Source organism: Dama dama, chromosome 11 (genome assembly GCF_033118175.1).
Source record: "Dama dama isolate Ldn47 chromosome 11, ASM3311817v1, whole genome shotgun sequence".
Classification (NCBI taxonomy): Eukaryota; Metazoa; Chordata; class Mammalia; order Artiodactyla; family Cervidae; genus Dama; species Dama dama.
The window spans coordinates 38,452,864-38,480,354 of record NC_083691.1 but is presented as its reverse complement, the minus strand read 5'-3'; the positions used below and the strand labels follow the sequence as shown (position 1 = coordinate 38,480,354).

The 27,491-nt window shown below is 44.0% G+C and overlaps 1 protein-coding gene across 2 annotated transcripts; it reads left to right on the top strand.

Annotated features, from left to right (window-relative positions):
- Positions 1–9,608: 9,608 nt before the first annotated feature.
- PROKR1 (prokineticin receptor 1) lies at positions 9,609–25,641 on the top strand. Of its 2 annotated transcripts, none has more exons than XM_061155153.1 (3): positions 9,609–9,726; positions 12,701–13,345; positions 23,125–25,641. In XM_061155153.1, exons 2-3 carry the CDS (start codon positions 12,759–12,761, stop codon positions 23,819–23,821), a joined length of 1,284 nt encoding a protein of 427 aa, XP_061011136.1. In that variant the 5' UTR covers positions 9,609–9,726; positions 12,701–12,758; the 3' UTR covers positions 23,822–25,641. The 2 variants fall into 2 exon arrangements, with proteins under 2 accessions (XP_061011136.1, XP_061011135.1); XM_061155152.1 differs by lacking the exon at positions 9,609–9,726 and adding an exon at positions 9,999–10,724.
- Positions 25,642–27,491: the final 1,850 nt, after the last annotated feature.

The window sequence follows — 27,491 nt, the reverse complement described above, 5'->3', positions numbered from 1 at the left end:
AGTAAGTCAATTATATATACAATGGCATGGAAAGGATCACACTGATAAGTGAATAAAGCAAATTGCAGAACAGAACACAAGATATATTATTATCTTATAGAAGTATATATGCGTAAATTCCCTGATGTATTCACATCATTAGACTGGAGTCCAAAGTGAGGTCTATTCCTTTTACAATTCAGAGTAAATGTCAGTGAGCCTATATGTCAGTCCTTTATGAGAATTTCCTTCTTGTCATTCCCTCCAGGAACAAGTCCAGGATTCCCCAGGATACTTTTGGATCCAAAGCCCTGTTCTGTGTGCTCCTGTCCAGCTACTGGAGTCAGAACTCAGATGTGCCCCCTAGAGGCTGGAGGACTCCACACCGTTACTCGACCTGGTTCCTCCAGGGTGTGGAGCTGAGTTCTGTGACTGTCACTGCTTAATCCATGAAACTCAGAGACTCTCATCAGGAGCCTCTCTTCCCCACTGTTGCCTCCAGCACCTGAATGCATCTCTCCCCTATATTGGGTGCCTAGGGCCAGTTCTAGTTATTTTCTTGGCTAGAGGTGGCACTGAGGCCTGCTGCCTAGAACCTGGGACTCCCAACACACCACCAAGCCTTTGCTCAGTCATTCCCATCATCATCAGAGGAAAGTGGAGGAAGGGTCTGACCACATAGTCATCTTGTCTCTCTAAGACCAGGGCAGTTCACTTCCACCACTGGACCTTACATATGGCCCCTCCATGCCTCTGGCCACACACTTCAAGTTCTATCCTCCTGCAGGTCCGAGGCTCACCTATTTCCTGCCTGAGTAAAACTGAGATGCAGAGTAGCTGCATTCCTGTCTTTTCTTCACAGCTTCCAGGAGACAGTCTCTCCAGGGAAAATAGTATGAGCTTGGAATTCTACCAAAGTGCAGATTGCTCAGTCTTCTACCTGGTTTCTTTATTAAAAAAACATACACAGAGAGTCTTCTAACAAACCATGTTCACCAATAGAATATTAGACTAATGCTCTGGCCCTAAGGTGGGTATTTTTTTTTTTTTTGGTAGCACCCTGTGGCAAGCAGGATTTATTTCCCTGAAAAGGGATTGAACCTGTGGCCCCAGCAGTAGAAATACAGAGTCCTAACCACTGAACCACCAGGGAATTCCCATGAGGTGTGTGTTTTGAACATTTGTGACATTATAGTCTACTGTCTACTTGTATTTTAAAATACATTGACATTTGCTAGCATCACATTAATAAATTCTGTATAAAATGATTTTAAGACACTCTGTTCTTAGGAAAATACCTACACCAAACTGCTAGTAATGGGATTAAGGATAAAGGTAAGTGTGAGAATTTGCATTTTCTATACTTCATATGGTTTGAGATTTTGTTCTATAACAACAAATGTTACTTTTGTGATCACAGACAAAACTTAAAGACCTGAAAATATATACTTTATGTACTATGCCCAATCAAATACCATATATGTGTGTTCTTGAGAACACACATTTCTTTGTTCTTGAGAATAGTATATGATGTTAGGGGGAGAGAGAGAGCATGAGCAGGTGCAAGTGAGCATGGCGTCTAGAGACACACCTGAGCTTGGATGAGGCGATGTCATCAACAGGTAAAAAGCTGAGGAGATGAAGTTCTGCCATATAAAATAGCATTTTGGTCTGAACAGCTTCAACTCTTCTCAGACCCTTCCATCTAGGTCATGGCGTCTGCTCTACTTTACCTAAATTACAAAAAGTCACTGCAATGTTGTGAAGTAATTAACCTCCAACTAATAAAAATAAACGGAAAAAAATAATTTAAAAAAAAGTCATGTACTTTGTTTCAGTATTCACTCCTTTCACCCTTTTGGTTAAGTAACGTCGAGAGCAGTTTCATTAGATGAGCTATATCACTACAATCTGGCTTTTGGCCAGTGATAAAAGTGCTTCCAGGTGGTTGCCATGTATATCACTTGTCTCCCATTTCCTCTACACACTCTTGCAAAACCATACACAGACACACACACAGACATGCACACACACACACATAACTTGAAAATGGTCTGAATATAAGGCAGTTTTGTACATTATTCAGTAAAACATGTAAAGGATCAATTACAATTTTTATGTGTAATTTGAATTCAATCTTCTCCTGTGCATTTCTCTACAAGTATAAGAAGCACAGAACTCTGACACTTAACTTTACTTAGAATGACATCATCTTCTTGGCTCTGTGCCTGTGGCTGCAATTCAAGCAAATGTTAGGCAGATCGAAAATCAGAAGAGGGAAAAATGGTTGTGTGAAATCAACTGAATCAACTCACATTTATTATAAAGCAACTCTTGGCAGAATGCAAGAAGGGCTGAAAAATCAGAGAAAGCTTAAGATATTCTCAAAGTGAGAGGGTTTATGTGAATTCTAAAATTAAGCTACTGATCCAGTTTCCATTTTTACAGTCTGTGATTGTAGCTAATTTGGGATAGGCAAAATTGTATCTCATTGTTTTTAGATGAAATTTCTTTGATTACTGGTGAGAGTTAGCACTTTAAAATACATTTTTGTTGTTACTGGCATTTCTTTTCATGAATTGTCTATTTCTATATTTTGCTCATTATTCTTTTGGAGATACCAGCTTTTTCCTTATTATAATGTAACAGTACTTCATATATCAAGAATCTTGACCTTTTGTTTGCAATATTTGCCATAAATATTTTTCCTAGTTTGACATTTAGTTTTGACTTTTGTTTATAGTTTTTCTGACTTTCAAATGTTTTTAATCTATCCATTGCTTTGGAGATCATCTATTACCTTTTTGTCTTTTACTTCCTAAAGCCTTCACCATCACTACTCTGAAATCTCATGAATTTCATAAATTTTTTTATCAGTGCTTTCTTTCAGTTTTTAATCCTTTGAATTTAACTCTTTAATCTTTCCTTATTGCATTTTAGAATACAGTGTGAAATAAAGATCTAAATTAATGATTTCCCTTAATAGTTGATTCTCCTGTTCATTGCATTAATTCACCCTTTTCTCATTTATAAAATTTAAAGCATGATACAAATAATATAGATTCATTTAAAAATAAGAAAAATACAAATATTTGAAATGAGGGAGAGAACACTTGTATTTTCCTTCCATTCTGAGTTGAGTGTTAGCAATTTTAAAGACATTTTCTTCTCTAGAGGATGCATATATTTCTCTTGATGTTTTTCCATTCAGTAATGCATCATGACTATCTTTCCATGTCAATCAATATCCTTTTACAGTACTATGTCCTAAGTAACTTTTCATTGAAATATACTGTACATTTAGAAATATGTATATGACATAAGTACATAAGTACTTATGGATGAATTGAATTTTTACAACTGAACACATTCGTGTAGCCAGCTACCAGATCAAGAAAAAGAATATTACTAGCACCCCCAAAACCTTCAAGATGGCTCTTGCCTGTGATCTTCTTTCTCCAAAGGTAACCACTGTCCTTCTGTCCTGACTCATAACACCATAGATTCATTTCACAGTCCTATTTCTGACAGCTAAATGTATTCCATCATACATAAATGCATCACAATATACTTGCTTTGGGTTAAATTGTGTCCTCCCAAAAGATATTTTGAAAACTTAGCCCCTAGTGCCTGGGAATGTAACCTTATTTGAAATAGGGTCTCTGCAGATGTCATCAAGCTAAGATGAAGTCATTAGGGTGAGTCGTCATCCAGTATGACTAGTGTCCCCACAAGAGGAAAATGCCATATGAAGACAGAGACACACAGAGGAGAAGGCTATGTGACCCTGGAGGCAGAGATGAGAGTGATGCAGCTGCAAGCCAAGGAACACCATGGTTGACAGTCACTGCTGGAATCTAGGGACAGGCAAGGGAGGATTCCAACTAAAGACTCAGAGCGACCATGGCCCTGCCAACACCTTGATTTCAGACGTTAGCCCCCAGACTATGAGAGAATAAATTTCTGTTGCTTTAAGGCACTTAGTTTGTGGTACTTGGCTACGACAACCCCAGGAGACTGATGACCCAGTTTTGATGGCTTTGGCGTTTTTCTAACATTTTGTAATTCTATAGTGTTATGAATACTTACTGTTTTCCTTAGAAGAAACTATAAGAATGAACTATCTAAAACAAAGAATACTAGTAGACAATATGAGTCCAGTGTACTTAGTAAGACAAAGGCTGTGTGTGTATGCTCAGTCATGTCTGACTCTTTTTCACCCCATGGACTGAAGCCCTGTAGCCCACCAGGCTCCTTTATCTATGGGATTTACCAGGCAAGAATACTGGTGTTGGTTGCCATTTCCTCCTCTAGGGGATCTTCTCTACTCAGGCATCAAACCTGTCTCTTGTGTCTCCTGCATTGGCGGATGGCTTCTTTAACACTGTGCCACCTGGGAAGCCCAAAGACAAGACTCAGTTCAGTTCAGTTCAGTTCAGTCACTCAGTCATGTCCAACTCTTTGCGACCCCATGGACTGCAGCCTGCCAGGCTTCCCTGTCCATCAGCAACTCTGGGATGTATCTAGTTCTTAACAGTGGCACACTTTCTGCTCAAACTCATTACCTGCTGCCTTCTTGAACTTTCATATTTTGATATTAGCAGGTAAAATTTCCTCTTATTTCTCTTCTTTTCCCAAACATGTTTGTATGCCATCATCTGTTTACTTTTCCAGATAAACATATGAATAGTTTTGTCACCCACTAAAAGTTGTCAGGGATGGCATCACACCAATTAAATTAACAAGAGATTTGACATCTTTGGTGTGTTTGGGAATGAGAGCATGTCTCTGTGCCTAGCTGAATCTCTCTTCACATCTCCTCCTGAGGGCTTTGGGGAGCTGGAGAGGAAGGGCAGAGCACAGTCCAAATGACCTGCTGAGTGGGCTTTGGGAAGCTGATCAAGCATTGCTGGCTTGAGTATAGGGGAGATCATTGGAAAAGGAGGCAGGTTGAGTTCTGAGCCAGCTCTGGGTGTCTTCCAGGAATCCTTCATTTTTTTTCATGGCATAGAATGAGAGTGTATGCCCAGGGAACAAACCTGATGAAAGCAGAAAATAAGCTGTTTTAGTAAATTTGCCAGGCAGGAGGAATTGTGGCTGAACCCTGGAGCCAAGGATCACGGAAAGAGGGGCAAATTGAGAATAAGTAGTGATGTGAATTGTGGATGTGGCTGGCCAGGGAGGCAAGGGTTGAGCTGAAGTTCAGAAGATTGGATTCCAATCTGAGATCTGAAGTCAGCCCGTTCCCTTGGGCCAGAGGCCTTCCCTCTTGAGCATCAGTTTGCTCCTTTCTCAACATGAGTGCTCACAGAATGACCTCTAAGGCCCTTCCTGAGCTGGGATTCTAAGTGGCATTTGCTAGAGCATCACGGGAGTTGCATGGCTGAAAAAAGCCCAAGATGTTAAATTTTCATGTCTAAATGAATGAACTTAATTATAGAATAATATGATGAAGAAATGCAATTTCAAAGGGCCTTTGGGATGATTCCTACTAGTGAAATGAAGTGAAGTGAAAGTGTAAGTTACTCAATTGTGTCCAACTCTTTGCAACCCCATGGACTGCAACCCACCAGGCTCCTCTGTCCATGGGATTCTCCAGGCAAGAATACTGGAGTGGATAACCTTTCCCTTCTCCAGGGAATCTTCCCAACCCAGAGACTGAACCCAGGTTTCTTGCATTGCAGGCAGATTCTTTGCCATCCGAGCCACCAGGAATAGGAGAGGACAAAAATCCAAGGTAGCTCAAGAACATTATTTAGGGGTGAGGGACACCAAAAAGCACTAAAAAAAATACTTTCCAAACCAGTTCTTTCTTTTGGCTTTCTTTGGTGAGGGCTCCCAGGGATGACATTCTCTCAGGTATTGTGACTTGCTCTGTAGGCGGGATGAGGCAAAGCATGTGCCCCTTGTGGCAGCAGACTCTAATCACACACAAAAAACTTCCATTTTTTGGTGTCTTTGGGACTAGACATTTGGGGAAAAAATGACATTATTGGAGTTCCAAATTTTTAAAAACCCCTTTCCTTTCCTTCTTCTCCTTAGCCTTTTTTTTTTTTTTTAAAATAAAACCTTTTTAGTTCCAGATTGTGCTGTAAGTCTGGGTTTAACACTGTCACAGAGATGAATTATTAAAACTGACCCCCAGATGGTTGTCTGTTTCTCAGATGGAGGGAGCTCCCCTGAAGGCTTTGGCAGAGACTGATCCCTACAGAGGGACCAAGTTCTTCAAAAGAGTCCCCACCAAGACCTGCAGTGCACAGAACCTGCCAGACTGTGTCCGCCTCCAATATTTCCATTTCCCCCAGGGGGGTCCTGGCCAATAAGGTATTCCAATTATGCCCTCCTGACTCCAACTCCAGAAGCCACCCAGCACCTCCCTACTCTGAAGGTCAAAAAGTCTTCATTGTGGCTAACTTTGTTAGCCTCAAGAACCATTTGTTATCAGGTATTAGATGGGGAAATAGGAAAATTCTAATTTTGCATTAGTACCTAGCTTCCAAGATGGCCTCCAAATCAGTTCCCAGTGATCCCCCTCTTGGTATTCACGCACTTGCGAGGTCCCCTCCCACACTATGGCAAGAGGTGTCTGTGAGACAAATACATACTGCAGAAAAGAGGAGGTCAGCTACATGTAATGAGGTCACTTGGGCAGTCTGTAGTGAGCCCCACATGGGTGGGAGGAACTCAAGTCTCCAGCAGCAGCCAGTGAAACCTAGAGGCCTGACAACTTTGTGAGTGAACTTGCAGGTGGATCCCCCTCCACCCCAGTTGAGCCTTCAGATGAGGTATCACCCAGGCCAACAATTTGACATCAATCCCAAGATAAACCTTGAACCTGGAACTGCCCAGCTAAGCCACTCCAAAATTCCTGACCCTGAGAAACTAGGTGAGACCATACCTGTTTTTTGCTTTAAGCTCTGAAGTTTGGGGGTAATTTGGAATGTGGAAATAGATAACTAAAGCACAGTGTGCTTTGCTTTTGATTTTTTGAGTAAATAGGAAGACATACGGAATGAACACATATATGTTATCTGGAATGACAAGTCAACAATTGTCTGAAAAGCCTTTTCTATCTTTCCTTTGTTTGGGGCAGGCCCTGGGAACTGTATGTTTAACCAACACCCCAAATGATTCTAATGATCAGGAATGTCTGAGAAACAGTACAGAGCAGGATTCAAAAATGAATGATATTTGTTTTTCTCTTTCTGACTTAACTTCACTCTGTAAGACAGACTCTAGGTCCACCCACATTTCTACGTATATGGAAGCTAGAAAAAAGATACAGATGAACCTATCTGCAGGGCAGAAATAGAGATGCAGATGCAGAGAACAGACGTGTGAATGGGGCAGGGGAGGGGCTGAATTGGGAGACGGAGATTGACGGTTTGTGCACCGCCACGTGTACAAACACATAGCTAGTGGGAACACGCTGTGTAACACGGGAAGCTCAGTGCTCTGTGATGACCTAGATCCTGGGGTGTGCGGAGGGGAGGGAGACCCAAGAGTGAGGGGATGTATACATATCTATATGTAGTTGATTCACTTCATTGCATAGCAGAAACTAGCAACATTGTCAGGCAACTATACCCCGATTCAAAAAAGAAAAAAGAATGAGACAGAGCCCTTCTTCAGAAACTTCAAGATAAAAAGCAAATTGGTATACAGCAGTACATTCAAAGAGAGCTCTTCGATGGCTTATGTTTGTTTATTTTTTTAAACAATTTTAAGCGTACAATTCAATGACATTAAATGTATTCAGTGTTGTGCAACCATTACCACTATCCATTCCCTTGTCATCAGCCCAAACAGAAATTGTATCCCTTAGACAATTACTCACTATTCTTCCTCCTCATTCTATTCTCTGTCTTCATAAATCTACTTGTTGTAGTGCCTCACATATGTGGAGTCATGAGTGTGTCCTGTTGTGTCTGGCTTTGTTCACTTAACATGTTTTCAAGATTCACCCATGTTGTGTCATGTGTCAAGACTTCATTTTTTCGCCCCATTTTTTTCTACTGTGGTCAAAATACATATAATATTTGGGCTTCCCTCGTGGCTCAGAGGTGAAGATCTGCCTGTCAATGGAGAAAAGATGCCAGTTTGATATTTGGGTCGGGAAGATCCCCTGGAGAAGGAAATAGCAACCCAGTCTAGTATTCTTGCCTGAGAAATTCCACAGACAGAGGAGCCTGGTGGGCTACAGTCCATGGGGTTACAACGAGTCAGACATGACTTAGCGGCTAAACAATAACAACATATAATATTTACCATGTTAACTGTTTTAAGTGTGCAGTTTAGTGAATTAAGTACATTCATATTATTGTGCAACTATTACCACCATCCACCAGCAGAACTTTTTTCATGTTACAAAATTAAAACCCTGTTTGTATGAAATAGGGTTTATCCCCCCAGTCCCTGGCAACTACCATTCTACTTTAGGTCTCTATGATTTTGATGCATCTAGGTACTGCACATAAATGGAATTATGCAGCATTTGTCTTTTTGTGACTGACATTTCAATTAGCATAATGTCCTTAAGGTTCATCCATATCCTATGTCAGAATTTCCATCCTTTTAAAGTCAGAAAAATATTCTGTTGTATGTATAGTACAAGCTATATTTGTATTTATACATTCATCTGTTGATAGACATTTGGGCTGGTTCCACCTTTTGGCTGTTGTGAATAACCTTGCTAAGAATATGGGTGTACAAATATCTCTTTCAGACACTGCTTTCAGTAATTTTGGGGATATATCCAAAGGTGAAATTATTGGATCATATGGTAATTCTTTTTTGTTTTAAATTTTTGTGGTCCTGCTATATTGTTTTCCAGTGTGGCTGCATCACTTTACGTTTCCACCGACTGCACACAAGGGTCCAATTTCTCCACTTCCTCAACAATGCTTTTATACTTCCTTCCTTTCGTAAAGGATGAGATATATTCTAATGTATGCATAACCACATAAAAAAAATTCCATTCATCAGTTGATGAACATTGGGTTGTTTCCACCCTTTAGCCTCTTGTAAACAACGCTGCTGTGAACATTCATGTGCAAGTTATTTGAATCCTGGCTTTGGATATTGTTGGAAGTGGAATTGCTGGATCCTAAGGTACTTAGGAGAAGGAAATGGCACCCCACACCAGTGTTCTTGCCTGGAAAATCCCATGGACGGAGGAGCCTGGTAGGCTGCAGTCCATGGGCTCGCAAAGATTCAGACATGACTGAGAGACTTCACTTTCACTTTTCACTTTTATGCATTGGAAAAGGAAATGGCAACCCACTCCAGTGTTCTTACCTGGAGAATCCCAGGGATGGGGTCGCACAGAGTCGGACACGACTGAAGCGACTTAGCAGCAGTAGCGAGGTACTTCTATAGGGTTTCCCTTGTGGCTCAGCTGGTAAAGAATCTGCCCAATGTGGGAGACCTGGGTTCGATACCTGGGTTAGGAAGGCTGCTGCTGCTGCTGCGTCGCTTCAGTCGTGTCCGACTCTGTGCGACCCCATGGACGGCAGCCCACCAGGCTCCCCTGTCCCTGGGATTCTCCGGGCAAGAACACTGGAGTGGGTTGCCATTTCCTTCTCCAATGCATGAAAGTGAAAAGTGAAAGTGAAGTCGCTCAGTTGTGTCCAACGCCTAGCGACCCCATGGACTGCAGCCCACCAGGCTCCTCCTTCCATGGGATTTTCCAGGCAAGAGTGCTGGAGTGGGGTGCCATTGCCTTCTCCATTAGGAAGGCTACCCAAGGTAATTTATATTTAAGTTCTTGAGAAATCTGTAGACTTTTTGAAGGAGATCGGTGCTCTGGAAGTTAGCTCTGAGCATCCTAGCATTTTGAACAAATATCCCTGGGTAGATGGGTGGATGGGTGGGTAGGGGGGCTCCTCTCTCTCCGGCATCCACACCGCTGCCCTCCCCCAACTTCCTTGCTTTCCGGAAAGCAGTTCTCTGAGCCTCTAACACCGGGGTCAAACGGCTGAAATGGAGCTGACCCCCGCGTCCAGTTAGGCTTGCCCGGGGGAGCGACGTTTGTGTTGCTCCCAGTGTGTCCTGCGAGGGCGGTGTGGGCAGAAGGGGCGGCTCCTCCCGGTTCTTTGAAATCTCGCCGGCTCACCAGCCCGACCGCCCACTCTGGCGATGGCTCCGGGGCAGGCCAGGTGAGCGGCCGAGCAATCCCGAGCCCCGGGGACTGCGGGGTCGGTACCTCGGAGTCGGCGCTGAGCCCGGCTCCCAGCGCCGCCGCCCTTGTTCCCGCCCAGGGCGGTCGTTCCGGAGTCTGAGCCCAGGGAACGCGCGCTCCCTGCGGCGTGTCCTCGGCTCCAGCTTCCTCTCTGCGTCCCCGACACTCCGGCCCAGGGGCGACTCCAGGGTCCCCAGCCGCGGGCTGGCCTGGGCGCCCCTACGTGGCCCCGCCTGGAGCCCAGACCTCCCAGCCTCGGCGTCTCCCGGAGCCTCGCGGACCCGGCGGAGCACGCCTCGCAGAGCCGGCCACCCGGGCCCTGGGCGCCCAGCGGCCCCCGGGGCGGGGACAGCGAGTGCGGGGCGGGGTGGCCTCGCCTCGAAGCCGCGGTCCTCTGATCTGCGGCGGCGAGAGCGCAACTCCTGCCGAGCCTAGCCGGGAGAAAGCCCCGAGCGGGGACCGTGCTCTTCCTGCGGGCTTCTGGGAGCAGCGGCTCGTGTCCTCCGACCCGGGCTAAAGAGCCCAGGACCCCGTCTGCCTGGCTCGGGACTCCGGGATGAATCAGGTACAGAGCGCGCCCTCCGGAGCGATGCTCCAAGGACTCCAGGTGGCACCGGCCGCCGGGGCGCGGGGGCTTTTGAGTGAGAAGGGGAGCTTTCCAAGAGACTCGCACTCGTGCTCTTATCTTCACCAGAGCCGGGCTGCCCGCTCCTTCTGTCCTTAGGCGTAGCCTCTGAGGCTCCGGAGGACAAAGTTGCGAGCCGGAGACGGCTTACCAGCAGGGGCTGCAAAGGGATGCTTCCAGAGATGGGAGGGGTCTGGCCAGGGGGCCGAGCGCTAAACGCTAGGGCTCCAGAGGACAGCGGGTGACAGTGGGGTTCCTCTCCGGGAGGTGGGACTAAAGGAGAAAGAAAAAAGATCGCTGGACAATTTCTCCCCAAATCGCAGAGCTCCTAACACCCGGTCTCCCCAAGAAGTTTTAATGCTCTTTGTTTTAAAATCGTGACTCTGAGTCTTCCAGGTAGCAAGCTTGCAGGGCCTTTTCCAGAGGTGCCCTGCCTCGGAGACACACAGGGCCGGCCAGGGACAAGGGCTGTCCCACCCTGACTGGGTCCTTCCTGCCTGGGTGGCAAGCCTGACACCCTCTGCTGTTTAGGCTCTGGATTCTGCTTCTTAGATCTGACAGGGGCAAAGGGCAGGGCCTGAGAGAGGGGCAGAACTGACGCTCAGAAAAGGAAAAAACTATCTGAGGAAAATAGAGGCGAAGAGTTGGGGGAGAGATGGAACTGGAGCCAAGCCTCCCTGGGGTGCAGAGTCACTTTAGTTCTATCCCCAAAGGCAGGCTCCAGGCATGTCACCTTTGAGGGATGTGGACAGCAAGCTCTCCCGGGGGTCCTTGGAGTCTTCCTGGTGTCTCCCTGTCCCAGGAGCCTCAGACTTCCACATTTCCCCTCCCTCTCCGGATTTCCTGCGCTCCATGGAGCTCTCCAGACTCCAGCCTTCTTATTCTATCCCAGCAACCTGGTCTGATGCTTGCGGACTGTGGGACGGACTGGGTCTGCAGGGAGAGCGCAGGGGACATGGGGACTCTGGCTGGCTCTTGGATCTCTGTCCCCATCGGTGCAGCCGACAACCCCTCCCGATATCCCAGCCCCAGCATGTGCGTCAGGTGGACCCTCCTCTTCCTTGCAGCTGACCGAGGAGGCGTGGGTCCTCACTAGTAATTCCTTGCAGTCCTAGGATGTAACACCCTCCCTCTCCACAGAGCTCAGTGCTTTACAGACATCACTGATCTCTTGCCCTGGAGGATGTCTAAACTCTATCTCAGGACACACAACCATCCCAGGAAGGACTTTGCTCCAGTGTCCCCTTTCTAAGTCACTTGGTGATTAGGCTGGGAATTCAGTCCCTGCAGCCCCTGTCTGGGGACAGGCCTTGGTCAACGCTGTGTGTTGGCTCCTAGGGTCTCAGCTGCCTTGGATGTAGGAATAGGAAACCCAGGGAGAAGAGGGACAGGCAGCTGCTGCATAGGTTCTGTGATTTTAGAGCAGTGTTTTGCCAGAAGGAAGGAGGCCAGCTCATGGAGAGCAGTCAGGTTTGTCTCAAAGCCTTGCTTCTTCAATGGGATTCAGAACAATTTCTTTTAAGCCACAGAATGGGACAATTTCACAAGGACATAGTTCAGGCTGTCAAGACAAGGAAAGGAGTTTGGAGCAGGTCACTTTGGTTCTCTTCAGCCTCCCCACACTCCTTATGTTGGCCCCTGAGAAAAAGTGCAACATTCAGAATCTTCAGTGGAATGGAATTAAAACTTAGTTGGTGCCTGTTTGTCTTTATAGCAATCTAACCTTACCTAAATGAGTGGGTATGTGGTTTGGATTCCTTTGTTTTCTTCCCCTGGTTTCTTTATTTCTATTCCAACCCAATGTTCACTTTGGGCAGGTGGCTAATGGGCCAGCTTAGGTTACAGGATGGCTTTAAATTTGGCCTGGTTTGTGTGTAATGTCTTTGTGTGCCGATTGTGTGTAATGTCTTTCAAAGGCTTAGGATGAAGCTTGGATTCTGGACCCCAAGGATGTTTGCAGGGACACACTGACTCATGAAGGAAAAGCTGAGTTTCGGCAGAAAGGGGAGACCTCAGCCTAGCAACATCGCCCCAGAGGAATTCCCAAGAGTGTGGCTCAAGGCTTCAACCAGCCAGATGGAGATCACCATGGGGGTCATGGATGAGAATGCCACCAACACGTCAACCAACTATTTCCCTCTGCTTGACCCCCTTGGAGCCCAAGCTGTTTCTTTGCCCTTCAACTTCAGCTATGGTGACTATGATATGCCCTTGGATGAAGATGAGGATGTGACCAATTCCCAGACTTTCTTTGCCGCCAAGATTGTCATTGGCATGGCTCTGGTGGGTATCATGCTGGTCTGTGGTATCGGCAACTTCATCTTCATCGCTGCCCTGGCCCGCTACAAGAAGCTACGCAACCTCACCAACCTGCTGATCGCCAACCTGGCCATCTCTGATTTCCTGGTGGCCATTGTCTGCTGCCCCTTTGAGATGGACTACTACGTGGTACGCCAGCTCTCCTGGGAGCATGGCCACGTGCTGTGTGCCTCTGTCAACTACCTGCGCACGGTCTCTCTCTACGTCTCCACCAATGCCCTGCTGGCCATCGCCATCGACAGGTGAGTGGGGGTGGGGACAACCAAGGAAGGACAGTTGTGATTGATGAGAGGTATCTATATTCACCAGAACTGTGGATGAATGCAGGGGCCAAAGGTGGCCCAATTAATGAAAGTGAGAATTCTAGTTTTCCAGCTGTAAGGAGCCAGGAGGTAGTAGAGGCCCCTAGAGTTGGGTAGCCAGAAGGCTTCTGGTCTCTCTGCTATGGGCTTGCTGATAGGTGTTGTATCTGTCCAAGGCCTAGAGGTAGACAGCCATCAGGAGATGTGGAGGGAGAAGTTTAAGTTTCAGGCAGTTACCTCTGGAGTTAACTTGGTAATCTTGAAGGAGGTTTCTATCTCATCAAGACCTACTATACTAAACATGACACCCTACTAATACCAGTTGACTTTTTAATAGTTATTATTATTTTAAAGTTTTTAATTTTATATTGGAGTATAGTAGATTAGGGCTTCCCTGGTGGCTCAGATGGAAAGAATCTGCCTGCAATGTGGGAGACCTGAGTTCGACCACTGGGTTGGAAAGATCCCCTGGAGAAGGGCAAGAATGCTCCAATATTCTTGCCTGGAGAATTCCATGGACAGAGGAGGCTGGCTACAGTCCATAGAGTCACACAGAGTCCGGCACGACTGAGCGACTAACACTACTACTACAATTATAGTAGATTAACAGTGGTAACTCTGGTTTATTTTAAAGAAGGTTGAGGAATTTGTTTTGAAAAAACAAACAAAACAAGTCAAAACAAAGCAAATGCTTACTTACTCTTTTAGTTTTGGTTGCAATAATCAGTTTCCTCCTTTTCATACATTAGCGTGCAACAGTACAGAAGAGCTGATTCTAGTGAAGATAAATAAAAACAGTAAGAGCAGCCTATGCCAATCTTATATCTTCAGGCTTTTCATTTAGTATAATCACCTGTACTAATGGGCCAGAGTGGTTTTTGTGCCCTTGGGACAGTCTTTGAAGGCTCCTCTGCCCAAAGTTGAACTCTTGTTACAAAGCCGTGTTACAGTATAGAGACAGTTACCCTGAGGGTCTGACTGGGCCCCTGTGTACTTGGATCTGAACAGTCTGTCTCTCCCTCTTAACCCAGAGGGCCTGAAGCACAGATGCTGTCTGTGTCCCATGGCCCGAGGGCTCTGGTGGCATCTGGCCCACTCCTTGCAATCGGAACATCCTGGGATTGAGAGCGGGTTGAGAAGGAGCCTGGCTTTAAAACCTAGAAGCATGTCAGAGGGTTAGCACGTTAATCAGCCCTTGGTCTGTCATCTGTAGAAGGTGTTCAGAAGTGTCATCCCTGAAGAAGGCTTGGCTGAGGTCCTCAACGTGAGCCCTGGAGCTCCATGGTGTTCTGTCCACCCATGAACAGATGCTGGGTGACTATGTGGAAGGAGCAGGAGGGGGACAGTCAAGCAGACTATCTGCTTCCCAAGTCCTCCTCACAGCTGTTGAGGAAGATCTCCAGGGACCTTGTCTCTGAACTTTTCTGAAAGTGGAAGCTGCACCATCTCTTTTAGCACATGAGCAGGACAAAACATACGGGGTCATTTGCTGAAGTTTCACTTTAGTAGGACATCTTTTCCCAGGGGGTGCTCCCAGCCACTGCAGCGGGGTAGGTAGATGCCTGCTGTAGGGTGGGCCCCTGCTGCCTGCGTGAGACCCATTTTACCAGGGAGGGGCCTACTTGTGGAAAGGGGTAACACTGGAGGAAGAAGCAGCTTCAAAGGGGAAGGAAGCCAGGGTAAAATCAGGACATCGGGCTATTCTGAACATGTAAGATAATATTACTATTATGTCAATCAGCTCACCTCCATCTACCAAACTCTTTCAAATTCTTATTCAACTTATTCAACTTTCAGCTTGTCTGAAATATTGCAGGCATTTCTCTTATAGTGGGGGTTTTAATTGGGAGCATGCTCTGCATCCTGGGGACTGCTCTTGTTTAGAGTGGTGTTGTGATTGGAAACTTGAACCCAGACACTGGAGGAAACAGTGTTACCTGCACAGGACCACCCAATGGCCTTGGCCGACTAACTGACTGCTCCAAAGCGTCAAGTTCATTTCGTGATGATTGTGATCTTTGTTTCAAATTATTTAGATTTTTATGTGTTTTTCACATGTCAAATTTCATTTTCATGAATAGATTCTTGTTTGACCTCCTGTGTTCAGGATTTGATCAGGGACTTTCAGGTTTGATTTGGTTGTTGGTAACTAGTTTTTATCTTGATATAACAAATATGTCCACAGTTATAAAAATATCTTTAATTTTATGAATTTCTGTAGGAATAGTATGAGCAGTTAGTCTGTTGTTCAGTCACATCCAACTCTTTGTGACCCCATGGACTCTAGCCTGCCAAGCCCCTCTGTCTGAGGAATTCTCCAGGAAAGAATACTGGAGTGGGTTGCCATTTCCTTCTCCAGGGGATCTTCCCAAACCAGAGATCCAACTGGGCTTTCCCACATTGCAGGCAGATTCTGTACCATCTAAGCCACCAGAGAATCCCAAGCAGTTAGTCTACCTGGGTTTAAACTCCTACTGCGCTGTCTATTGGCTTCAGGGTTTTGTTATTTGACCCCTCTCTGCTTCAGATTTCTCATGTATAAAATGAGAATGATAAGAAAACCTAATGTATTGGATTGCTTTAAGGATAACATGAAATAACACATGTAGTTCTTTAGAACAATGCTTAAAGCAGAGTAAGTACTAAATAAACAGCGGATGTTATAATGTGTAAATTATCCTTTAAAGGAACAGTAACAGATAAACTATGACTATTTCTGATTGGCTAGCCTCTTTGCTTTCATCATAGTGGTTGTTTTATGATTTGATTAAAGAAATAATACTACAAAGTTTCTAAGGAATACAGCTCTCAAGCTATAGTAGAACAAAACTATTTATCTCCTACCTGTTCTCTGTCTCTACTGTTGGTTCCATGGTTCTCCCAGGCATCTAACCTGGCAAATCCCTTTTGCCCTTGCTGCTTTTTCCCTTTCTCCACCATTCATTTTATTCCCAGGGCCTGACAGTACCCCCCCACCCCCCCCGCTCCCACCTCCCACTTTTTCAGCAAGGGCTGAACTATCACAGTCTCCTCTTGGTCTTCCTGCCACCAGTGTTTCTCGGCTCTGCCTCTCTGCCAAACCTACTCCCTCACAATCCATCCTAAAGATTCATTCATTCACTCATTTGTTCATTCAAACAATGCATTTTTATAGAGAGCCTTCAATGTGACAAATACTATTACAAACACTGGTGAAATGATGGTGAATAAGCAAAAAAAAAAAAAACTCCCTGCATGCATGGAGCTTGATGGAGAGAGACCAGTCAGGCAAGCAAAGAGGGAAGGTAATTTCAGAACATCAGAAATACTCTTGAGTAAAAGCAAAAATATACATACCCTATAAGGAAAAAGAATCCAAAAAACAAGTACATGTAGGCATAACTGAATCACTTTGCTCTACACCTGAACCTAACGCAACATTGTAAATTAAGTGTTCTTCAATAAGACAGACAGACACACAAGCAAACACTGAGAGTGATGGAGTGTGGGAGATGCTCTAGGTGGGAGTCAGGAAAAGTGTCTCATAAGAGATATTGAAACAGATCTCTGAATGATGGAGGGAAAAAACCTGGCCTTGTAAAGATTGGGAAAGAGTATTCCAGACACAGCGTGCAAAGGCCTCAAGATGGGAGCAAAATTGAAGGTTGTAGGAATAGTCAGAAGGGCCCTGTAGACTGAGGGGAGAAAGTAAGACTACAGCCAAATTAATCTTCTGCCTCATACACCCCTCCCTCTCTTGCTTGAAAGACCTCTAACACCACCATTGTCTACAGAACACGGCTGGAATCTTTTCATCTGCTTTTCCAATGTCTTATTATTGAGCTCCAGACTGCCTGCCAATCTCATGCTGGGTAAACACATTGATGTCCTGTTTTCCAAAAACAGGTTGCAATTTTTTTTGAGAACTGTCACCGTGGCCTATTATGTTTCTGCTCATCCAGGGCTAGGTACTTGTCGAGGGTGAAGTTTTATTAGAATTAAGTGCCCAGAGTTCACAGTCAGCAAAAGGTTATGAAAGAAGTAAGACATGATCCCTGTTCTTGGGAAGTTTGTCATCCAGGGTGCAGGGAGGGGTGAGAACTAACCCGGAAGAGTTGGAGGGGAAGTAAAGCGTCAGTTTGAAATTAAATTTGGAAAAGGGGAAGATCATCTGATACCAGAAAAGTCAAAGGAGGCCTCATGCAGGAGACAGATTATTAACTTGGCTTCAACCAGTGACTATCAGTAAAGAAGAAGAAAGGATTTCCAAGAGGGTAGAATGGTGTTTGCAAAAGCTGAGCGGTGAGAATGCTTGAGGTGAGAGTGAGATCGGGGAGGACAGGAGGTGTGGGGACAGAGCAAAGAGTGTAAGAGAGTAGAGATCAGAAAGAATAGGAGCCTGCTCTAAAAAATAAACAAATGGGACCTAGTTAAACTTAAAAGCTTTTGTACAAAGGAGGAAACTATAAGCAAGGTGACAAGACAATCCTCAGAATGGGAGAGAATAGCAAATGAAGCAACTGACAAAGAACTAGTCTCCAAAATAAACAAGCATATGAAGCTCAATACCAGAAAAGCAAACAACCCAACCCAAAAGTGAGCAGAAAACTTAGACATTTCTCCAAAGAAGACATACAGATGGCTAATAAACACATGAAAAGATGCTCAATATCGCTCATTATTAGAGAAATGCAAATCAAAACTACAATGAGGTATCATCTCATACCCATCAGAATGGCCATCATCAAAAAGTCTACAAACAATAAATGTTGGAGAAGGTGTGGAGAAAAAGGAACCCTCTTACACTGTTGATGGGAATGCAAATTGAAACAGCCACTGTGGAGAACAGACTGGAGATTCCTTAAAATGCTAGGAATAAAACTACCACACAATCCAGCAATCCCACTACTGGGCATATACCTTGAAGAAACCATAGCTGAAGAATACACATGTACCCCAATGTTCATTACAACACTATTTACAACAGCTAGGACATGGAAGCACCCTAGATGTCCATTGACAGATGAATGGATAAAGAAATTATACATATACACAATGGAATATTGCTCAGCTATTAAAAGGAATGCATTTGAGTCAGTTCTAATGAGGTGAATGAACCAAGAGCCTATTATATAAAGCAAAGTAAGCCAGAAAGAGAAAGACAAATACTGTATATTAATGCATATATATGGAATCTAGAAAGACGGTACTGATGAACCTATCCACAGGGCAGCCGTGGAGATGCAGACATAGAGAATAGACTTTTAGGCACAGCATGGGAGAGAGAAGGTGGGATGATTTGAGAGAATAGCATTGAAACATTATACATTACCATATGTAAAGTAGATAGCCAGTGGGAATTTGTTGTATGATACAGGGAACCCAAAGCTGGTGCTCTGGGACAACCTAGAGGGGTGGGATGGGGAGGGCAAGTGGGAAGGAAGTTTAAGACGGATATGTATATCTATGTATACCTATGGCTGATTCATGTTGACATATGGCAGAAACCATCACATTATTGTAAAGTAATTATCCTCCAATTAAAAAACAATAAAATTTTAAAAAAGTAGGACCTTGCTCTACAGGATCACAAAACCTGGGCACCAGGAGTCAGACCTGAGGGTAACAGGAAATTGAGAAAAACCCTTAGAGTGCTCTGTCCCCTAGGTCTGGGTTTTCTCTTTGATGTGGAGACAGCCGCACAATCCTCGGGGTGTATCTTTGGATCTCAGGCATATAGGGCACTGGAGTCCCTTCTTTTACCTGGAATCTAGGGGAAGCTGACCAGTCAGCCTGCCTGTTGGCAGCTCTTCTCTACTGTCTGGATGAGGCAACTAAGGCCGGAGGAACAGCACTCAGCCTTAGGAAGCACCAGTACCTCCTGGTGAGCTTACTGGTTGTTTAAGGAGCAGGTTGTGCATTAGCTGCCCATCCCATGAGCCACCGAGCAGCCACTGTGATCACCATTTCCATGATGAGATCTGGGGCTGAGTCCCGGGGACAGAGAGGGAGCTCCAAGCCTCTTTGCTTAATCACACAACCCACTGCCACCACACAGCTAGTGGCTGGACATTTCTTTGTCTGGCAGCCTTCACTCTTTGTTCTCTGGGAAATGCTGACTCTAAGTGGATCTGAACCTGAGCCACTGTAGTGATAGACACACTGGTCAAGCCAATGGCATACTCCTAAGCAAAGAAAAGTAGTTGCCAACTATCTAACTCCATTTTGAAACATCTATAGGTAGAAACTGACTATGATGAAAAGAAGAGAGGGGCTGCTAGGATTTCAGGAAGGAAGTATGAAGGGTTGCTTGTTCTGGTTGGAAATGGAAAGAACATTGGAGTACTGGAGAACCCATGGGATCTGGAACGAGATAGGGATGGATCTGCATCATAGTTCTGTCAATTACTAGCTGCATGGCTTTTGACAGTTATTTAACTTCTTCACATCTCAGTTTGCTCATCTGTAAGATGGGCATCTTTGCTTCCTTAGCGATAGGGTTGGGGTTATCTAACGAGAAAGCAGATTTAAAAACGCTCTGTAAATTGTAAGCTGCTTTACAAACTTAGGCAAGTATTACTAATAACATGCCTCCCTGGTGGCTCATATAGTAAAGAATCTGCCTGCAATGCAGGAGACCTGGGTTCAATCCCTGGGTTGGGAAGATCCCCTGGAGAAGGGAATGGAAACCCACTCCAGCGTTCTTGCCTGGAGAATCCCATGGACAGAGGGCTTGGTGGGCTACGGTCCATGGGGTCACAAAGAGTCAGACATGACTGAGTGACTTGTACTTACTAATATTGGAGTTCGGAGTATAGCATAGCCAAGGCTGGTGGCTATCCTTGAAACAGTTTTCTGCAATTTGCTTATTGGTAAATATATTTGGAAGACCTCTTACACACCTCCTGGTGCTAACCTTGGGGATGGTGGTGGGGTGATGTCAGGATGAACTGATGGACAGTCACAGATTACCCTGAAGATTAGTGTTGATGCAAAAATGAATAAATCCAATAAAGTAGATCCAATAAACTAGAGCCAAGTAGCAGAGAACTTGCAAATGCAGGATTTGCCAGTAACAGGTGAAAGAAAATTGCTTGCTATACAAAATAGCTCTGAAAAATACATTTTAGGATACTAACAATTTCTTACATATTAACAGTCTATTGTTTATATGCAGTGTCGCTTTGGAGCCTCACAGTATCTCTGTGAGCTTGGAAAGACAGTTGATATTCCCATGTCACAGATAAGGAAATCGAGTCCACAGGGCTAAGAAGATGACAAATTCACATGTTTGTGGCAAAGCTGGGATTAGATTCTTCATATTCTCATTCCTGGATCAGTATTCTCTCTTACATGGTCATTGAAAGAACACTCTGAGTTCGAAACATCATAAAGACTTAGGAAATTACTAGTGGGAAAAGAAGGAATAGAATTGTATAGTGTAAGTTCAGATAGCAAGCAAGTATGAATACAGAAACATTCTTTGACAGAGTAATCAGCAGAATATGGTGGGGTAGATAAGGGAGAGAGATGATGAGAACAAAAGCTCTAAACTCTTAGTTTTTGTTATGACTCAGAGCAGATTGGATGTCCTCCTTACAGCAGGAGCGAAGTGGTCTTCAGGGAGGTCCACTGCATGCATTGACAAAGGCACCGCCAACACGCTGCAGGCATTCCCACTTCACCCTCAGCATCCAGCCCGGGAGACTGGCAAGTATCAGGGTTTGTTGCTGGTGGTAGAACCTGTCAAGCAGTCAGTTGGGTGGCCAGGGTGAACCCAACCCATCCAACTTCATCTAACATCTGGAAGAGAGCAGAAGTCTTGTGCCAATGAACTCTCCAAGTGACATTCAGTGGGGTTGGCTGTCTGTGTTATGGGATGGACAGAAACAGCAGAAATATGATATGAAAAAAAAAAAAGAATGAACCTCCTCTTCCAATCAGAATTCCAAGTAAGATGACCTCAAGGGGATCAGTTGCAAAGAAAACAGAATTGTTTAGCTTTCTTCAGGCCCCTGTCATGTTTGCCCTTGGTTTTACCAGGAATAAGCTGTGGATGCATGAGGATATGTTTATTTCCAGTGTTGATTAGTCATTCCCTCCCACTTCACTTTCCATCTTTCTCCTTCTCCTGCTTCTACCCCCTGCCAGACAGAATGTCTTCCAGGAAATCAGAGCTGTCTGCCTAAGTGTGTGCACTCTCTCTGGGAAGGACGCTTTCATACTGCACGAATGACTCACATCCCCCAGAAAATGCTCTCTCTTCTTTCCTGGACAACTGTGGTAACAGCAGTGTGGTTTAGGGGGAAAGGACAAAACCAATATCTTTTACTGTCTGTTGCTTTGTGGTTCAAAAAACATGTTCATGTGTACTCTCGATTGATTTTCACATCAACCATGTGAGATAGGGTTAAATGTTTTCTATTGAGAGTACTATGGTATATGACCTTGAGAAAGTCAGTCATTTCTCACTAAGCTGCATTTTCCAGCCTGAAAAATAAGATAAATGGTCATGTGCTTTTCTTTCACCTTTGCATGTAGAGCAATGTTTTTAATGTATTTAAAAGTATGGAATGAAAGCAAAACCTTGCCCACTAGTTCTATCAGAAAGGGCAAATTCTCCCAACAAGTCCTTGGAATTATCAAGTCCTATTAACTCAAAACTGTGGGGTAATTAGGATGAATTTCCCTGAAAACAGCATGAACCTGGGAATAGTGCCAGGCTAGAAACCAATAGGAAATGTTATTATTACATTTAATAATAATAGTTACCATTTATTGAGTGTATACCATGTTTAAAACTGTGCCAGAAATTGTGTGTATACTGGCACGTTTAATCTTTAAAAACAAACAGGCAAAAACTTTTGCAGATAAGGAAGTCGAGATTCAGAGAGATTAAACATAAGTTGCCTGTCCTGGGCATATATCTGGAGAAAATGCTAATTCAAAAAGGTACACGCAGCCCTATGTTCACAGCCGTACTATTCATAATAGCCAAGACATGGAAACGACTTAAATGTCCATTGACAGCTGAATGGATAAAGATGTGGTACATACATATAATGGAATATTACTTAGCCATAAACAATGAAATAATGTCACTTGCAGCAAAAAGGGTGGACCTAGAGATTATCATACTCAGTGAAGTAAGTCATAAAGAAAAAGATAAATATCATAAGGTATCACTTGTATGTGGAATCTAAGAAGTGAAGTGAAATGAAGTGGCTCAGTTGTGTCCGACTCTTTGTGACCCCATGCCTACCAGGTTCCTCTGTCCTTAGAATTTTCCAGGTGAGAATACTGGAGTGGGTTGCCATAAAATATGACCTAAATGAACTTATCTATGAAACAGAAGAGACTCACAGATAGAGAGAACAGACTTGTTTTTTCCAAGGGGCAAGGACTGGGGGTTGGGACAGGGATAGATTACCAGTTTGGGATTAGCAGATGCAAACTATTATATATAGAATGGATAAAAAGCAAGATCCTATTGTATAGCACAGGGATGTATATTTGCTATACAGCAGAAATTAACATTGTAAAACAGCTGTCCTTCAATTAAAAATAACTTGCCTGAGGTTGTACAGCTAGTAAGATGTGGGGCTGGAGCTGCCATGCAAGTCTGCCTTTCCCAAGCCCACATACCGTAGGTGCCATTTGATTGTGCCTCAATGTTGCAAAAATAATATCCTCCAGCACTTCCTTACTACATGTTGATACCAACTGTGTCCTTATCCTAGATATCTGGCCATTGTCCACCCGCTGAGACCCCGGATGAAGTATCAAACAGCCACCGGCTTGATTGCTTTGGTGTGGGTGGTGTCCATCCTCATTGCCATACCATCAGCCTACTTCACCACTGAAACGGTCCTCATCATTGTCAAGAGCCAGGAGAAGATTTTCTGTGGCCAGATCTGGCCAGTAGACCAGCAGATCTACTACAAGTCCTACTTCCTCTTCATCTTTGGCATCGAGTTCGTGGGCCCAGTGGTCACCATGACCCTATGCTATGCCAGGATCTCCCGAGAGCTCTGGTTCAAGGCCGTCCCTGGTTTCCAGACGGAGCAGATCCGGAAGCGACTGCGCTGTCGCCGGAAGACCGTCCTGGTGCTCATGTGCATCCTCACAGCGTACGTGCTGTGCTGGGCGCCCTTCTATGGCTTCACCATCGTGCGGGACTTCTTCCCCACAGTGTTTGTGAAGGAGAAACACTATCTCACGGCTTTCTACGTGGTCGAGTGCATTGCCATGAGCAACAGCATGATCAACACCGTGTGCTTCGTGACTGTCAAGAATAACACCATCAAGTACTTCAAGAAGATTATGCTGCTCCACTGGAAGGCTTCTTACAATGACAGTAAGTCCAGTGGGGACCTTGACCTCAAAACCACAGGGGTGCCTGCCACAGAAGAGGTGGACTGCATCAGGCTGAAATAACTCCAGAACAGGACCTTTGGGCCCCTGACAATGTGCTGAAGCCCACACTATCAACCAAGAACTCTAGGTTTGCCGCATAGGGCAAAAGAAATGGACAAATATGTCAGTGCTGTCTTCAGGGAGCTCAGAATCTCTAAAACGGGTGTGACTACTCCATCACCAGTGGCTGACATTCAATTAACATCTAATTTGTGCAAAGTGTAGGCACTGGTGAAATCTATATCTGTTGATGATATTTGATTGGCAGAAAGAAATAGGGATTGAACAAAAACAAACAAACAAAACTGATGGGACATAGTGTGGAATGATGGGTTTTCCAGAAGGGAGCCTGAGTAGTCACTTAAAACTGTGGTCTATATGTTTGTAGGGTGAGGTTCTCTCCGGATCATCTCAGCTACTCATCAGACACTGAGATAACCTATCTCTGGGATTGTTCTTAGGCTTGAGTTCACTCCTAACACTTGCTGGCCTGGGGCAAGAATACAAAGCAGGTTCCTGGCTTTTTCTGCAATCTTCCCTTCTATCCCTGGTCCTGACTCTCACCCTGGGCACTCAGGAAAGAAACATACAAATAGGTGTTGGGGGTCCAGCAGTGAGATTCAGAGACTACAGGCTTATTGAGGGCTTGTCCCTCTTTTTAATCCACCTCCTTTGTTTGGTGTTTTGAATTTGGAAATTTGGAACCAGAAGATCTGATCCAGCCTTGAATCTATCACCTGTATGGGCCTGGATAAGGCCTCTTGGAGGCAATGAAGATGATATAATACCTGTGACAGCTACCAATGAGATGACCGTGAAGAACCAATGAGATAATATATGGGAAAACTCTTTCAACCATGCAAGTAATCAAGAGTGGACTAATAGCTATGTGTAGTGCCCTGGACAAGGAAAACCTTGTCATCTTAGCTTATATATCACAGAATCCTCACCATCTCCCTCTTTCATATTGTTTGTGTGAATTATTCCTTTATCCCTGTTAGCAGTTCTATGTGTGCATTATGTTCCTATTAACAGATTGGTACAATAAGACGATGAAATTTGGTGGCAGAATTGTGAAAGGAAATGGTAGCTAGGTCTCCAGTCAGAAAATGAGCTCAGGGTTTTAGAAACTTCAGAATTGGAGCATCTTTGTGATTGATCATGGAAGTATCAGTCATGCCTGTTCCTAGCCAGCATGAATCTGGGGAATGTGATACTTGTTTCTCAGTCCAGTTTCATCTCATTGGGGTGTATAGATGTGGAATGGATTTATCTTCTTATTAAATAATTCTAGAGCAGCACACCTATTGATATAATGCTATTTAAGTGATGTATGTATGGTGTTTCCCCCTCCAAATGTAGTCAACTCTTTAGTTTTGGTGGCAAAGTTTTTTGTTTTTTGTTTTTTAATAGTTACTGTATTTGCCTGGAAGACATATTTCAAAAACCTGTTTGTTTCTTTTTATTCATCATCCAGAAGATTTACCCTCTGGTTTAACTAGAATACTCTCAGAGAATGAAAACTAATTAAAATATTAGCCTGAAGCCAATCTGGTTTGGGAGGCAATTCTATTGCATTCTAAAACTAGGAAAGTTTAATTTTTGAACTGAAAAATAATAAAATGACATAATTTATTGTCCTTATGTTCATTTTCCATTAGGAATGTTAAACATGAGTTGACTGTATTAAATGGGAGCTTTTTACATGTGACATTCAAACCTCTTCCTGATCAAATATCAAATTTTCACTTGTTTGCCTGTCTGTAATATTTCTAGATATTATGTCTGTTTGTGATTGTACAATGAATGAAAATGTTATTATCAAGTGAAATAAATAGTCTCTCTATATATAATTATTAACCATAGTATTCCTGTAATTTCCTCCCTCCCTCATTCTTTTCCCAGTTACAGTGTGTTGATTTTCTGAGTGAACACTGAATAGATGCTGATTCCATGATCATATGAATTCTGAGAACAATGCTATTTCATGTTCTTCTTGCCTGTGAACTTCTCTCCATCCTAAAGAGATTTAGCTGGTTTATATTTTTTTCCTGTAAATCTACTTTGGTAAAACCATAGCACCTGAGTGCCAAGACTGGAAATCTGAGGACTACTTTATGCTGGTTACATAAACTAAGGCTAAATCTTTGAACAGGCTCAGTGTCCACACATGGAAAATGAGCCAGGAGATGAACCTAGGGTACTACATCTCTTTCAGATTAGCGGCTGAGTCACTGAGCTGAGCGGTGGTCTGTCCAGCTGATGGCTTCTCTAAAACCTGGTATAAAATCCAACAAGGTGGCACTTGTACCTATGTATTTCTTTTCTATTTTCTAAATACTTTCAGTATGCAAAGAGATATGCACATTGTCCCATACAGAAGAATAAAAACATGATTTAAAAAAAATCAAACCATCTCCTAAACCAAAGTAAAAGAGGAGGGCAGGTTTAGAGTAGAACTTTGAGAGGTTTTGCCTAATGAGTATACATTTAAAGAATAATTTCTTAAAGACGTTATGAAATGGCAGTCACCATAGCAAGCCCTGAAGCGTGAAACAAGTTCCATGCTCAGTGTGGAAAAGAATGCTCAAGAAATTGTAAGATTGCCAGAAAATTATAAACACACGTCCTGTTTCTTGAAAAATATGATTAATTTTGGAATGTGTCCACAAAGAATGAATCCAGTTCTCCTTCCTAGAGTGTAAGGATATCAAATTCCAATGATTTATTTTGCAGGTAATGAAACTCAAGTCCAGAGAGGGGAAGAGAAGTTCAATATCACACAGCTGGTAACTGTAAGAGCCAGGGTGAAACCCCAAAGCTCCTGAAGCTCAGTCCAGAGTTTTTCTACCACAGCATTCATGAATGTAGGGAGCATCAATCTTGGAAAGAGAAGGATCCTTTCCAAGAACCCTTGAGAGGACTGTTCATCTCCAGCCTGACCTTCTCTGGAGACCCTTAAAGAGTTTAAGAGACATTCCTGGTTCCTTTGCAAGCCAAGTTTAACTCATCCTACCCCTGGGAACTTTCAGCACAGACATGGAGATCAGGAGGCTTTAGGGAAGAACTCCTAAAAATGTTTATAGCCATTCTTTCTTTAAATGCTCAGTTGGGGATCTCTAGGAATATGAAAGAAAGATATCAGGCCCCTGTCCCTGAGAATAGCTGCCTTGCCCTAGAAAAGCAGAGGAAAGTGATAAAGAAGAGTGGCCTAGTCTGGTGTCCAGATGAAGGGCAGGCCTATGTGTTCAGTGGCATCAGAAGTGAAGATGAGAGGTAAAGAGACTTTGGACAAGGTCAGACTTGAACAGGACAAGTGGGTTGTATAAAAGCAGAAGGCAAGCACTTTACATGGGAAGAGAAACATTACTTTTATCTGCTCCAGTAAACCGAAATTGATCTTTTGCTGGGAGAAAAGGCTTCTCACTCAACAGTAAGATTATCATCCCTGGAAGAGGGAACGAAGCACTGAAAAAAAAGCAGAGACATAAGCAATAGTGCAGGGCTTATCTGAGAGTGGGTTCTGATGGGAGGAGAGCGTGGAGGGGAGAGACAGAAAGCAGCTCTGCGAAGCTGGTCTGTATGGTGGGGTGAAGGAGGCATCTCATTATTAGGTGGAAAAAGTACAGAAAGGATGTGGAGGAGGAAGTGGGAACAAAATCTGGCTGACTTTAAAAAACCTGCAGTGAGG